This window comes from Chiloscyllium plagiosum, unplaced genomic scaffold (genome assembly GCF_037043375.1).
Source record: "Chiloscyllium plagiosum isolate Xiang-an unplaced genomic scaffold, Cpla_swu_hap1 HiC_scaffold_23, whole genome shotgun sequence".
NCBI classification, from domain to species: Eukaryota; Metazoa; Chordata; class Chondrichthyes; order Orectolobiformes; family Hemiscylliidae; genus Chiloscyllium; species Chiloscyllium plagiosum.
In genome coordinates this window covers 24455219-24470738 of record NW_028270161.1, presented here as the reverse complement: position 1 = coordinate 24470738, position 15520 = coordinate 24455219, and the positions used below count along the sequence as shown (strand labels likewise).

Genomic DNA, 15520 nt, shown 5'->3' with positions numbered 1-15520 from the left:
ACTGTGCTGGTATCAGCAATCGGAGCTCAGTTACAAAAGGGACTTTCATTTGCAACTGAAATGTAAAGGAATGTCTTCTCCCAGGAGGCAGTGAATGTCTGGGGATCTCTACCCACAGACGTTCAGAAGTGACACCACTGAAAGCTTTCCAAGATGAGGGAGATAGATGTTTGCAGTGACGGGGAGTTGAGGACAATCATGAGCTGGATCTACAAGATAATGCGTGCCTTAGAAATGGTGGACGCTGGGAAGTTGTTTCCATTAGGTGGGGACACTAGGATCCATGGGCATAGCCTTAGAATTAGAGGGGGTCAATTTAGAACGGAAATGAGGAGACATTTCTTCAGCCTGGGAGTGGTGGGCCTGTGGAATTCATTGCCATGGAGCGCAGTGGAGGCGGGACGTTGTGTGTCTTCAAGGCAGAGATTGATAAGTTTTTAATCTCACAGGGAGAGCGCGGATAAGTGGAATTGAAACACCCATCAGCCATAATTAAATGGTGGGGTGGACTCGATGGGCTGAATGGCCTTGCTTCCACTCCTAGGTCTTATGGTCTGATGGTCTTATGAGCTGTCACAAGTGAGGAGTTAGGGCCTGGGGCAGATCAGTCATGATGTTGCTGAATGGTGGGAAAGTCTTGAGAGGCTGAATGGCCTACTCCTGTTTCTATTTCTTTCACATTTTCACAATTTAATTTACTTGCATAGAATTATATTTGTCTGGTGAAGACAAGTGAAATCGTTTCGTGTAGTTCTATTGGCTAAAATAACATATTTGTATTGGCTTTTAAATATTTATAGCCTGCAACCAGATCATGATATTGTCTGTGAATACATTTTGTAAACGTTTTGGATTTTAAATTTAAATTTTATTTAACATTTGGGTAATCTGATGTTTTTTGTGACTATCTACAAACACATGTACTTTACCAGTCTACCAAAGCCCAACTCGGTTTGACTCGGAAGTCTCCTTTGTTTTTACTGGGAGCACTGTACCTTGAAGCAGGGGACCGAGTTCCAGAGTAAGGGATCACTGGTTTCAGATGGAATCATACTTACTGCCAGCAAACTGACAATTCCAATTATGAGTAAGAGCCACTAACAGTCGTAGAAATACCTTAATTACACCAATTGTAAAACAGTGAGTCATAATCAGAATTGAACAAGGCTGTGTGTTCTATCATTATTATTTTTTCTGTTAATAATCCCAATACCTGCAGTTTTGTTAACACGACAATAACCTGCCTGTGGAATGTGACAGGGAAGATGTCTCCAATTAAATCACATCAGCCAGGACTATCCTTGCAAGGGGCCAAAGGAATGAATGGGAGACAACTTTTTAACATTTGGTGAACATTAGGAGACATTCCTTTGTCTTAAAGGGAGAAATCATGTATATACACAAGGAACCACTCGATAGAGATTACCACTCGATAAGTAAATTGGATTGTAATGAAAATGGTTAATGAAATGGGTGAAATCCCAAAGGAATAATAAGGGTTTTGGGCGTCCTGATTGCTGCTCTTCGATAGAGGTGCTCCAGATTAATGAAGGCACAAAGCCAGAGATAAGGTCAATGTCAAGGTCAGGCCACTTTATCAGGGTTGTCTATCTGAGGTAGTATCCAGGTCAGGGGTTATATCCGAGCCCAATAGTTGGGGCCTGGGTTCCAGTGGGGCAATTGTGCACAACTCGGGTGTGGGGCAACAGTTGGGGGGGGGAGCCATTTTCCTCAGGTCAGGTTGTGGTAGTTCTGGTCAAGGCAGGAATACAGCCAAGTCAATGCTGCTGTAGATGGGATCAGGTATTCTGGGAGCAAGGCACAGAGTGAGGGGGGCAGAGAAAGGTCTGGGGGCTGGGGCAGGCTGTGAGGGTTAGAGTCTGGGGGTCAAGGCAGAGTCTGAGGGTCTGGGGGCTGGGGCAGGCTGTGAGGGTTAGAGTCTGGGGGTCAAGGCAGAGTCTGAGGGGCTGGGGGCTGGTGCAGGCTGTGAGGGTTAGAGTCTGGGGGTCAAGGCAGTGTCTGAGGGTCTGGGGGCTGGGGCAGGCTGTGAGGGTTAGAGTCTGGGGATCAAGGCAGAGTCTGAGGGTCTGGGGGCTGGAGCAGCGTGTGGGGGTTGGGGCAGGGTGTGGGGGTCAGGGAGCTGGGTGCAGGGATCAGGGAGCAGGGTGTCCAGGTCAGGGGCAGAGTGTGGGGGTTGGGGCAGGATGTGGGGGTGGGGGACTGGGTGCAGGGGTCAGGGTGCGGGGGACCAGGGAGCAGGGTGTGGGGGTCAGGGAGCAGGGTGTGGGGGTCAGGGTAGGGTGTGGGGGTTTGGGCAGGCTGTGGGGGTGGGGCAGTGTGTGGGGGTGGGGCAGGGTGTGGGGGTGTTGGGTCAGCACTGTTCCCTGTGATCTCTGACCCTGACCTTACACAGAGATGTTTCAGTTTGAGGAAAGAAGCTGACCCTGAGCCCGGGTCTGGGCCCAGTTTGAAGCTGATCTTGAGTTTCATACAATTATAACGTCTGGGTCTTGGAGTTGGGAGTGAAATTGTTTTGTCTTTTGGATGAGTGTCTTATTTAACTATATTTAACAAAATCTGATTTTAATCATTTCCTCAATGTCTGTCTTGCTGACAAATTTAGAATATATAAACTGTGTTGTTTGAAGGGATTAATTTGAAACAATTAGTCAAGCTTACCAGATTGAACTCATGTAATGACATAAAATCCCACTAAAACTCACAATGTTAAAGTCTAACTGTGATCGGACCTGAGTGTTTAATTCTGGAAATCTTAAAGCCCACTGACTCACACTCAGTGCCAGGGTTAATGCCAGACCTGGTGCACATTCTACATGTTGTTAAAGTTGAATTTTGAAAATCAAAAGCTTTTTGGTTAGTCTATTAGATAAGTAACATGCATCATATGCTTGATGTTAAAGTGATATTCTTTTAAATTATTAAAAATATGTATGTCCACCTGATAATGGCAGAAGCACCAGCCCCTCATGCCAGCCCTGTTCCTAATCTGGATAAAAAGGCTGAATTCCAGGAATGAGGTGACAGTAACTGCCCCTGACCACAAGGCAGCACTTTAACAAGGGATGGCACAGTGGCTCAGTGATTAGCACAGCTACCTCAAAGCACCAGGGACCCGGGTTCCATTCCAGTCTCACGTGACTGTCTGTGTGGAGTTTCATGTTCTGTCTGGGTCTACATTGGTTTCCCCTGGGTGCTCCAGTTTCCTCCCACAGTTGAAAGATGTGCAGGTTAGGTGGATTGGACATGTTAAATTGTCTCATAGTTTCCAGGGATGTGCAGACTATGTGGATCAGCCTTGAAGAATAGAGGGTTATAATGGGGCAGAGTAGTGGTCTGTTATTCAGAGGGTCAGTGTGGACTCGATAGGCTGAAAGGCCTGCTTTCATACTGTAGGGATTCGAGATTCAGTGTGGGTCCATATTGCTGCGGCTACACTGAAGTCAATGGGAATGCTCTCCACTGCTCTCCCTGACACCAAGGGAAATGGTTGTGGTTAGTGAAGGCAATCATCTCAGCACCACCCAGGACAAGACACGCTGCTTGCTTGGCACTTTCTCCACCAACAGCACCCCCTGGTAACAGTGTGTACCATCTACAAGATGGCCTTCAGCTACTGGCCACAGCTCCTTTGACTACACTTTCCTAATCAGTGAGCTGTATGAACCAGACCTGTAAGGGCATTAGAACACCACAAACTGCAGGTCCCCCTCCAAGGTACACTCCATCCTGACCTGGAATGAATGTTATTCCTTCACTGTCACTGTATCTAAATCCGAGAACACCCTCCCTGTCAAGATGGGGTGTACCTGTTCCAGTCGCACTGCACTAATTCAAGAAGGAAGCTCACTGCAGTAATACCCACATTGTGGAAATGGATTATAAAACTATCCATGTCCCCGTTCTGCTGTCTCCTCCTCAGTATAACATCAGTGGGACAGGAAGGCTGCTATAAACTAGACTCACAGTAGCAAACAGGTAAAAACAATGACTGCAGATGCTGGAAACCAGATTCTGGATTAGTGGTGCTGGAAGAGCACAACAGTTCAGACAGCATCCGAAGAGCAGTAAAATCTGCTCCTGAGATGCTGCCTGAATTGCTGTGCTCTTCCAGCACCACTAATCCAGACTCACAGAAACAAACACACAACTCATGATATAATTTTTATTCTTGGCTGTGAAACTAAGTCAGTACAGTCATCATTGGCTGTGATCGCAACTACAAGCAGATTGAGGCACTACATCCACTCCCAGACAGGATCCTTGGAGCAGCGATAGATTATTTCACTCGCAGCAGGGAGACGGCAGTTTGTAGGAGCAAAGGAAACAGAAGGACAAAGAGCAACTTACATCGTTCCACTGAACTGAATTCCCTGGATGGAAGGAAGACAAGTTTGGTAAACCAGACAAATATTTGTGTGATAGGTTCATTCTCTGTTGTGAGACCATCAATGATCACACTGGCTGCTGACAAGGAAATGAAGTATAAGGGAATGAGCCCCAGCGCGATAGTGAGCTCCCTCAGGATCAGGCTGAGATGGAGCAGGCTGATCACATGTTACAGCCTGGCCCTTGGACAGGTCCATGCTATCCGAGTCACTTGTAACCAGGTCAGTGCAACAATAAGCTTGTGAAGTAATCCTAGTTTTGCTGCAATGTTTTGGCTCCCTTGCTTCAATAAAGGATAATTGGGTCCATCACGTTGTTAATATCCAGAGTAAACCAGACAGACCTGGATAAATAGGAATAAAATCCAACAAGGTGCGTGGTTTGGAAATAACCTGTCTGATTTCCTGAGTTTACTCTGGACTGGATTTAGAATCTGTTTTGTATGTGGATAGCACAGACTCTCCACAGGGTTAAACAATTTCCTTCCCCATGGCACAGACTTCAAATAATTGGTACAGTCCATGGGATTTCAGTTTAGAATAATCTGTCTGGATTATATATTTTAAATCACGGAGTCAAATTCTGTGGAGAGAGGGAGGGGTATGTGGTACATGAGTAAAGTGAGGGCTGGATCTGGGATCAGCTCATTAAATGTGCACCAGTTCCAAGGCTGGTGTTGGTATAACCATGTCACTGTGGGTTCCAGACAATTGACCAGAAGGAGAAAACTTTAATATTACTCCCAGAGGATGCTCTACTCTCCAAATCTCAGGATCCATTACTCTCCTCCTTTGAACAGTTTCACCCGCAAGGTTCCTGCTAATGGAGCAGGAAATGGAGGCCTGTCCAAATCTAATCCAATCAACCAATTGCCAGGAAATATTTTCCTGAAGGCCACATTTCTATCACACTGGAATGCATTGACTTACTGAACAAAATCTGCACACAGTCCTCTCTTCTATCATTATTATTGGGTTCACCTTTCATCCAAAACATAAAATCTGATGCAGATCCATCACTCCATAGGAAAGTCCCCTCCTGTGGAAGTAAGATCAGATCATGTAAAAATATGTAACTTTCTCACCCTAATAATGTGGTGCAATAAGACAAGCAACATTACCTTGTGAACGTCATTCAAACCGATCCAAATTGGGGAACACTTATTTTGGGAGTTACGTGTCATTTCTGCAAGAACGTTATTCTGCTCCATCCCGTGCAGGGAAGCAAGATGGCCGCCTGAAGATAGGTGTTGGCAATGCAGCTTGGGAGTAAATTACAAAGGCAATTTGTCACTTGTTGCAGTATTACATGAATATTGGAACAAAACAATTGACCACTTTCAAAGTAGAAACTCTTATTTTGGAGAATATAGACAATGAAACTACAACCTCCTGCTGTTTGTCCACAAGGACATAATATGGACTGACTCCAACCTTCAGTGAGTGGTGTCACACTGAGGCTGAGGATTTGGGACCAATCTCATTGTGGCTTCTTAAGAATATGGAGAAATGTGGCAGAAACATGTGGGAGGTCCAGCAAGGCCTATCTCAATATCAGGAAGAACTCTCTGCAAATTTAAACTGTGTTCTGGGCAATAAGGGGAGATTCTCCCTGGGTTGTGGTAAATTACTTAGTAAGAAGGAATAAGCTTTGTTAACTGCACATTTTGCCTCATTAATATGCGGCTTCCCATCCTACAACCTGCCAGGAGCAAACAAGATGCTGAAAATTCAGAACATGGAGAGTGAGTACCTGATAACTTCAAAAGCGCAGCAGGTCAGGCAGCATCCAAGGAACAGGAGAATCGACGTTTCGGGCAGAAGCCCTTCTTCAGGAATGAGGAAGGTGTGTCCAGCAGGCTAAGATAAAAGGTAGGGAGGAGGGACTTGGGGGAGGGGCTTTGGAAATGCGATAGGTGGAGGGAAGTCAAGGTGAGGGTGATAGGCCGGAGTGGGGTGGGGGCAGAGAGGTCAGGAAGATGATTGCAGGTTAGGAAGGCGGTGCTGAGTTCAAGGGATTTGACTGAGACAAGGTGGGGGGAGGGGAAATGAGGAAACTGGAGAAATCTGAGTTCATCCCTTGTGGTTGGAGGGTTCCCAGGTAGAAGATGAGACGCTCTTCCTCTAACCGTCGTGTTGCCATGGTCTGGAGATGGAGGAGTCCAAGGACCTGCATGTCCTTGGTGGAGTGGGAGGGGGAGTTAAAGTATTGGGCTACGGGGTGGTTGGGTTGGTTGGTCTGGGTGTCCCAGAGGTGTTCTCTGAAATGTTCCGCAAGTAGGCGGCCTGTCTCCCCAATATAGAGGAGGCCACATCGGGTGCAGCGGATGCAATAGATGATGTGTGTGGAGGTGCAGGTGAATTTGTGGCGGATATGGAAGAGTCCCTTGGGGCCTTGGAGGAAAGTAAGGGGGAGGTGTGGGCGCAAGTTTTGCATTTCTTGCGGTTACAGGGGAAGGTGCCGGGAGTGGAGGTTGGGTTGGTGGGGGGTGTGGACCTGACGAGGGAGTCACGGAGGGAGTGGTCTTTTCGGAATGCTGGTAGGGGAGGGGAGGGAAATATATCCCTGGTGGTGGGGTCCGTTTGGAGGTGGCGGAAATGACGGCGGATGATACGTTGTACATGGAGGTTGGTGGGGTGGTAGGTGAGGACCAGTGGGGTTCTGTCCTGGTGGTGGTTGGAGAGGCGGGGCTCAAGGGCGGAGGAGCGGGAAGTGGAAGAGATGCGGTGGAGGGCATCGTCGACTACGTCTGGCGGGAAATTGCGGTCCTTGAAGAAGGAGGCCATGTGGGTTGTACGGTTTTGGAACTGGTCATCCTGGGAGCAGATGCGGCAGAGACGAAGGAATTGGGAATATGTGATGGTGTTTTTACAGGGGACAGGGTGGGAGGAGGTGTGGTCTAGGTAGCTGTGGGAGTCGGTCGGTTTATAGTAAATGTCCGTGTCGATTCGGTCACCCGAGATAGAAATGGAAAGGTCTAGGAAAGGGGGGGAGGAGTCTGAGACAGTCCAGGTGAATTTGAGGTCAGGGTGGAAGGTGTTTTGGGGAGACAGGCCGCCTACTTGCAGCTTCAATGTGAGAGTCACTGAAGGAGTTTGAAGGTTGGTTAGAAAAGATGGGGAACATGGGAGACAGCCAGTAACTGAAGCCAACTCTATTTTAGCAATGCTGTAACTGTGTGCACTGCAGGAAGGCAGCTGAATACACAGAATCTGTGTCGGGGACTCTATACGAGTTGGATCACTCTGTGCTATTCGACTAAACTCAGGGAGAAGTTCAGGAATTAACAGGCAGCTCAGTGTTTGATTCAGGAGAAATCCTGGGGAATGAGAAAGTTGCTGATTCTGTGTTAGGGGCTGGGGTCCGGCCTCAGAACAAGCCCATGAGCATAAATACTTCAGTTCAGCTGAGAGCGAGGGGATTGAAAAGCTCACAAGCGGTATTTACTGGATGGAGCTGAGGAAGATTGGTTCTGGGGGTGGAGTGTGTGGAATCCCAGGGTAAGACTAGCTTGGTGATCTTGGGTATCGCTGAGAGCTGGGGTTATACTGAAACTGAGTATTGGAGTGTAGGTTGGGAGTCTCAGGGAGCTTCCCCCCAGGAAAGGAGGGGAGAGTCAACCAGAACGGGTGCATTCCAGGACTGAGACGAGAGAGAGGAAAATAAGGCCACATCCCCTCCTCATTAATGCAATGTAAAATGATATATGAGAGTTTAAAATTGAGTCCTAAGATATCCTATTTCATTGCTGTGGATTGGTTTACTGTAATTTGTTAATTATCCTGGGAGAGATAAGTACAGGCACTAATCTTTCCATTACCTATGCCTAAGTATTTTCCCATTATAAAATTTGACTCAAAGCGTGGACAGGAAATGCAATGCATATGTACAGATTTATTATCTGAGATTGTTATTCAATCTATCATAATTATAATAATTTCAAAAACAATGCGAAAAGTAAAATAACATGGAAATCCGAACCACTAAAAGCTCTAAATACATTCTCCCACTTCATTTACCTGCTACAGCTCCAGTGGAAGGTACAACATTTAAATACAAATCCAAACATAGAAGAGAACAATATAGCACAGGAAATGGCCCTTCAGCCCACCATTTCTGTGATGACCACGATGTCGTTCTAGACTCCTCCCATCTGCATGCATTTAGGAGGTTTCCTCTATTCTCTGCCTGGTCATGTGTCTGTCTAAATAGCTCGAAGACGTATCAGCATCTATGACTTCCCTTGACAGTGTGTTCCAGGTGCCGACTGCCCTCTGTATAAAAACACTTGCCTTGCACATATCCTTTAAACTTTCCCGCTTCACCTGAAATCTATGCCACCCAATATTTGACATTTTCACACTGAGAGATAGCTTCCGACTATCCTCCATATCCATGTCTCTCATAATTTTAGATCCTTCTGCCAGGTCACCTCTCAGCCTCTGATGCTCTCCTGAAAACAATCCAAGTTTGTCTTATCTCTCCTTACAGCTAATACATTCCGATGCAGCAACATCCTGATAAACTTCTTCTGCACTCTTTCCAAAGCCTCCACATCCTTCCTATCGTGTGGCCACCAGAACTGCACACAATAGTCCAAATGAGGCCTAACTAAAGTTTTATTCAGCTGCAAAGTGACTTGCCCAGTTTTATCCCCAGTGCCCCCACAGATGAAGGTAAGCAGACTGTAACCCTTCTTTACCACCTTACCCACTTGTCACAGAGTCATACAGCACGGGAACAGAGCCTTCAGTTCAACCCGTCTGTGCCGACCAGACATCCCCATCTGACCAAGTCCCATTTGTCAGCATCTGGCCCATATCCCTCTGAACCCTTCCTATTTATCTGCCTGTGCAGATGCTTTAAAAATCTTCTAATTTCCTATGGCAGCTTGTCCCATACACGCACAATGCTCTGTGTAAAAATGTTACCCCTTGGGTTCTTATTAAATATTTCCCTCCCACATTAATCCTCTGCCCTCTCCTTTTGGACTTCTCAACCCAAGGAAAAAGACCTTGTCTATTCACCCTATCCATGTCCCTCATGACTTTTTTAAACCTCTATAATGCCACCCGTCATGCTCTGATGCTCTGGGGTTTTGAGGAAATCCTGTCGAGCAGGTTGGATACTCCCCAGCAATATCTATTCCTCTCAGCATTTTAATAGCAAAAGAACTTCCTTTCTCAGAGTTACCTTCATAACTGAAAGGCTTTTTGTTCCTTGAATCACCTTTCTGTCTCTGTTTTGCAATGATCTTTAAAGTATGGGAACGACTTCAAAGTTGGGTTTCTTACAAGTTGGTTCTGATATAACACTGTAGTTCCATTCTCAAGTTGTAAGAAAATCGCGCAACAGCCGCAATAATTAAACTAATGGGACCGGGATCGTGTGAGAGCCAATACAGGGAAGGAAAGTTCACATTCTACAAATAACGGTCTAAATTCTTCAATCACATTAAAGCTAGTTCACATTGAAGAAACACATGTTTTAGCAAAACACATTGTAATCACAAACAATCTGAACAATGAACTTTAATGAGCATCATTACAATAATACATGGGTAAAGTCACAGTATATTCGATTGGAATACAGAAAATCATTTTGACATGAAGTATCCAAAGAAGAAAATTCTTAAGTTAAAATTGTTACAGGACAATCTTAAAACTTGGTTCATACAATGCATTTTTCATTTATGGCAAAATTATTTTGTAAAGGGACCGTTCATTTCTGGCAGATTCAATGTCACAACTTCAAACCCAATACCTGACAATGGAGATTCCAAGGACTTACCTCAGCATCAATCCAAGACATTTTCTCAGGAACCAACTTGTAGCAATGACCAAAATAAATGAAGCCACTAGGACAATACCGTCTGGCCAGGAGACTACATTTCTCAAGGTTCTGATCCAAAGGTTTTGAATTCTGCGTAGTTAGTTCAACAGCTGCAAATTACAATAAGCCACAATAATTACATCATTCATAGTTCCTTTCCCCTTCATGAGGCTAGAAACTGGTGAGCACATGGTCAATGGGGCCTGCCTCAGAGTGAGACTTCCCACCTGACTGCAATAACCTTCACACACACGATGTTTGTTTATGTGGAAATACAGAGAAAGTGCAGCACAGAAACAAGCTGCTCCGTCCAGTTAGTCAAAGACAGTGTTTATTTCCTACAGAGGTCTCCTACCATTCTGATCACTTCCTCCAACACTACCACCAAATCACTTCATTCCCTTCGGCTTGTCTACATTCCCCCCAATGGGGCTGTACAGTCTGCCTCTGGTACACTGTGTAATGGCAAGGTTCACATTCTCAACACTCTGGAGGAGGCCATTCTCATGAATTCCTCAATCAATTTGTTAGTGACGAGCTTATATTACTCCAAATGTTCACCCATCATTTGCCTTCATGGTTAAACTCAGGCTGCCCCCTTCCTCAACATTTCTAATTCTGAGGTGACACTGTCAATTTCAGAACTGGATAAATGCCCCAGCTCCCACTGATGCCATCATTACACTTATACCCCTGTCACATTCTGTACAGAATCTGTTCCATTCGGTTTTCTGTCTGTCCTGTTCTGATGATGCCATGGTCAGTACCAGTGTTTCTGATATCTCTCCTGTTTCTTCCCAAAATGAGAGCTCACTCCACAGTGAGTCCCTTCAACTGTCCCATTTCCCACACTTCCCCAATTCCTTCTGTTCCTTCCAAGAATCATGTTAGAGTTTGCCTTTCCCTTATCCTCTCAGACTTCCATATTGTTCACGTTATCACCTCATATTTCTGCCACTTCATTCATTCCCATCCCCATTCAGAATTGCAAGGCCCTGGTTAGTTCTTCAAACACTTGTCACTTGGCCACCATCAGTATTAATGAGGCCTCATTCTCCACCTTCTCACAGATAGTGCTCTTCCTCCAGTGTGGTGGGGGAGGGGGGCGGTGCAATCCTGAGCCATAAACTGAGCTCAGGGATCTTCAATTCTTAAAAAAAGGGAATGAGGGAGCTTCTGAAAAATGGCAGTGTATTGGAAATGAGGGGGAGAATAGGATTGGACTGGGTGAATATTAATGACTATGGGGAGTGAGCAGGATAGTAGGGTTTGATTGATTTGGATATTAAATGACACAGGGAGTCAGCACAGCAGGAGATAACTGAATGAGATACGTTTGAGGAGGAAATGAGAATAGGATCAGATTGAGTGGGTCAGTAATGGGTCTCTTTGGGTGAGAATAGAAAGGGATTAGTCTGTGGGAGTCTATTAAAGCATTTGAGCGGTCAGCAGGAGAGTAGGTTTGGACTGAGTGGAAAATAAATTCATGGAGAGGGAGCAGGAAGTGGAATGAGAGTGAGAATGAGCAGGAATGTGGGATCAGAGAGAAAACTGGGCTGGGCATTGACTTTTGCCCTGGGCACAGGCAGGCAGGAGGGGGAGGGGCAGTAAAATCAGGTGGGATGGTGAAGCATGCTGTGCCCATATGGGGAGTGGGCAGACAGTGAATGTGGAATGTGTAGAATATCAAACACGTGTCAATGGTTCGGTCATTGCTCACTTTCAGAGATTCCTCAGGTACCGTCTCTGTCTGTTTTCTCTCATTCACACCACGGGACATCCATTAACCCCTCAGTTCACAGCATTAACCTGTCCTCACACACAATGTTAGGTTGACCCTACCTGCAACATGACTGACCATCAATGTACTCAGCACCAATCCCATCAGCAGCATCATGTCTGCAGTGAAGTTCCTTTCCCCTCACCTGAAACACAACAAAAATGATTCAGCATCAGTGTCCAGGTTTCACAGTTAAGATGGGGCTCTCCTGCTCCTCTTCTTACCTCTCCCTCTCCGTTTCCGTCTCTCTCTCTCTCTCTCTCTCTCTCTCTCGCTCTCGCTCTCGCTCTCTCTCTCTCGCTCTCTCTCTCCCCGTTGTCTGAAGAGATGAGGTGTCAAGCCTTACTGTCAATATATATAGCAGACCGTGAAGAAGGAAGGAACCGTTGAAATCAGATCCAATTGATTCGAGAATCAATGATGTCCAAATTCCTGCTGACGAATCAGAGACTGACAGCTCAGCTCAGAAGGGATTGGAAACCATGAGAATGTTCCTGGAGTTACACATTAAATTGTACAACGTGGCACTGGAACAGCTCAGTGAGAAAGGAAACTGTACTCATCGTTCCTGACCCCTGTAATCAGGCTGGAAGTGAATGTATTTCTAAGCTCAGGAATTAATGAATGTTTTTAATCAGAATATTTACAATGTCATCACATTGAGCTTGCACCAAACACCCGAGTTGAAGAGTGTGCTGCTGGAAAAGCACAGCTGGGCAGGCAGCATCCGAGGAGCAGGAGATTCGATGCTTCGAGCATAAACTCTTCATCAGAAATGAGGGGGTGGCACAAGGATACTGAGAGTCCTATCCCTCATTCCCAATTCCTGGGTCTCTGCTGCATCTATTCCCCGGAAGTCCAATTACACCATAGTACATCCCAGATGGCCTCCTTCTTCAAAGACCATGATTTCCCCTCACACGTGGTTGACAATACCCTCCAGTGCATCTTGTTCACTTCCCACACCTCTGCCCTTGAACCCCATCCCTCCCATCTCAATAAGGACAGAAACCCCCCGGATCTCATCTTTCACCCCACCAACCTCCAGATACATCGCATCATCCTCCACCACTTCTGCCACCTACAAACTGACCCTCCATCAGGAATATATTTCCCTCCCCATCCCTGTCTGCATTCCAGAAAGGCCATTCCCTCTGTGACTTCCTTGTTAGGCCCACGCCCTCCACCAACCCGCCCTCCACTCCCAGCACCTGCCCTTGCCACCACAAGAGGTGTAAATCCTGCACCCACATCCTCCCCACCTCCTTCCAAGACCCCAAAGGATCCTCCACATCTGACAGAGATTTACCTGTACTTCCACACATGTCATCTACTGCATCTGTTGCTCTCAATCTGGTCTCTTCTACATTAGGGAGACAGGATGCCAACTTGCAGAATGTTTCAGGGAACATCTCTGGGGCATACAAACTAAGGAACCCCACTACCCTGAGGCCGAACACTTTAATTCTCCCTCCCACTCCACCAAGGACATGCAAATCCTGGGCCTCTTCCAACACCAAAGTCTGGCCACCCGATGCCTGGAGAAAGAAAGCCTCATTTTCTGTCTTGAGACCCTCCAACTATACAGGAGTAATGTGGATTTCACCAGTTTCCTCATTTCCGCTCCCCCCACTTTATCCCAGATCCAACGCTCCAACTCAGCACTGTCCTTTCTGTCCATCTTCCTTCCCACCTATCTGCTCCACCCTCCTCTCTGACCTGTCACAATCATTCCCACCTCCACCTGCCTATCACATTCCCAACAACTTTCTCCTCAGCCCAATCCCCCCTCCCATTTATCTCTCAGCTCCCTTGGGCCATCCCCTCATTCCTGATGAAGAGCTTTTGCTGGAAATGTCGACTCTCCTGTTCCTCGATGCTGCCTGACCAGCTGTGCTTTTCCAGCATCACACTCTTTGACTCAGATCTCCAGCATCTGCAGTCCTCACTTTCTCCTGCATTAAACACCCCCAAAGTAAATGAATAATATTTTACCATTCGAACAAGATTGTTATGTCAGATCTGAACTCCATCTGTCCCCCATTTCTCTCCCTGTTGGGAAGCTTCCTTCATGCAATAGCAGCAGTGAGATTGAATCTGTTTATAAAGAACAGGGTCCATTCACAATCACTGGCAGCTTTCAAATAGGAACACAATCGAGGTTTGTTCAGGAGTGACATTGACAGACAGGGAGATAACAAAACTTGTGAATGTTGGATCATATTCACCCCGCAGTGTCAATGGAACTTTCTAGAAGAGCTATTTCTGTATAGACATTCACTCAAAACCCTATCTGATGATGTATTCTCTCTGACTAACCACTAGATATGTCCCGATAAAGGAGGTTTGGTGTCAGTGAATACAGTAGATTGGATGAGAGAGATAATGGAACCTGTGAATGTGTGATCTTAGTAACCTCCCAGTGTCAGCGGAACTTTCTGGAAGAACTCTTTCCTTGCAGCTTGATCTGTGCAGACATTTCCCCAAGACCCTGGTTGATGTCTGTTCCTTTCCAGTTCTCTCTCTCTGTGATCACGTGACACTGGTGTCATCATTACATCATGACACAACAGTTATACACGCTGCTGATGACCATTCCATCAGTCGACATCACGTCTCAGTCTGTATCCATTTTCTTTTTGTGTTTTATGTATTGTAAAGGTGATGGTTCTGAAAGGGTTAATACTCATGTTACATTGGCTCCACCCATTCTACTGACATCACACACTGTCTGTGGATGGAGACAGGAGTTCTGCTCCAGCTTATGGAGGGAGCAACTATATCTGTAACATCTCCCTCAGGTCCCAGTAACCAACCCTGACCAACTGTAATTGTTGTTATCATTTAATAACCTTCTTGTTATCGAAGAACAGTGTCTTGTCTGTGGATGCTCGAGTGCAAGGCTCACTAGTAACAGAGAAGCAAGTCCCACAGGGATCAGTGCTGGGAACACAACTGTTTATAATATATATGAATGACTTGGGGGAAGGAAGTGAACATACTGTCGCCATATTGACAGTTAACATTAATGTTAGGGCTGCCCATGACAGAACATCATAAAATGGATGAAAACCCCAACAAACTTTGCAGTAACAGATATTGTATAGTGTGGGAAACATTTGTTTCATGTGGTCTCAGTACAGAGTACAATGACTGCTTGTTTTGTCTGTCAGACTGGATATGCAACATTCCTTGTATTCCTAAAGATAAGAACATTTCACACTATTTAGTTATTTCTCTGAAGATTTTTTTCTGTTGGTCATAATACAAGTAGGTTTTGATTAAAATTCTTCAAGATAATCATAGATATAGTTTCCAAATAAATTATAGAGTTAACACACATACATATAAATCAATCATGAAAGGAAGTATTACAAAGAAAGCTTTAAAAACTAATTACAAGTATTGGAGAGAGGCCTCCCTAACTCTTATAAGGTGTCGTAGAACTTAGCCCAATTAATCAGAGATCAGAAACACACAGATCAGGCTGAGAGTTGACAA

At 45.7% G+C, this 15520-nt stretch overlaps 1 protein-coding gene across 1 annotated transcript; it reads right to left on the bottom strand.

Moving 5' to 3' along the window:
* Window positions 1-4302: 4302 nt before the first annotated feature.
* On the bottom strand, window positions 4303-15030 carry LOC148145851 (C-type lectin-like). Its single transcript, XM_087999291.1, has 6 exons — window positions 15022-15030; window positions 12098-12164; window positions 10198-10349; window positions 5528-5668; window positions 5337-5445; window positions 4303-4391 (listed from the first exon to the last, which is right to left on the bottom strand). The coding sequence occupies exons 1-6, from the start codon at window positions 15028-15030 to the stop codon at window positions 4303-4305; spliced, it is 567 nt and encodes a 188-aa protein (XP_087855417.1).
* Window positions 15031-15520: the final 490 nt, after the last annotated feature.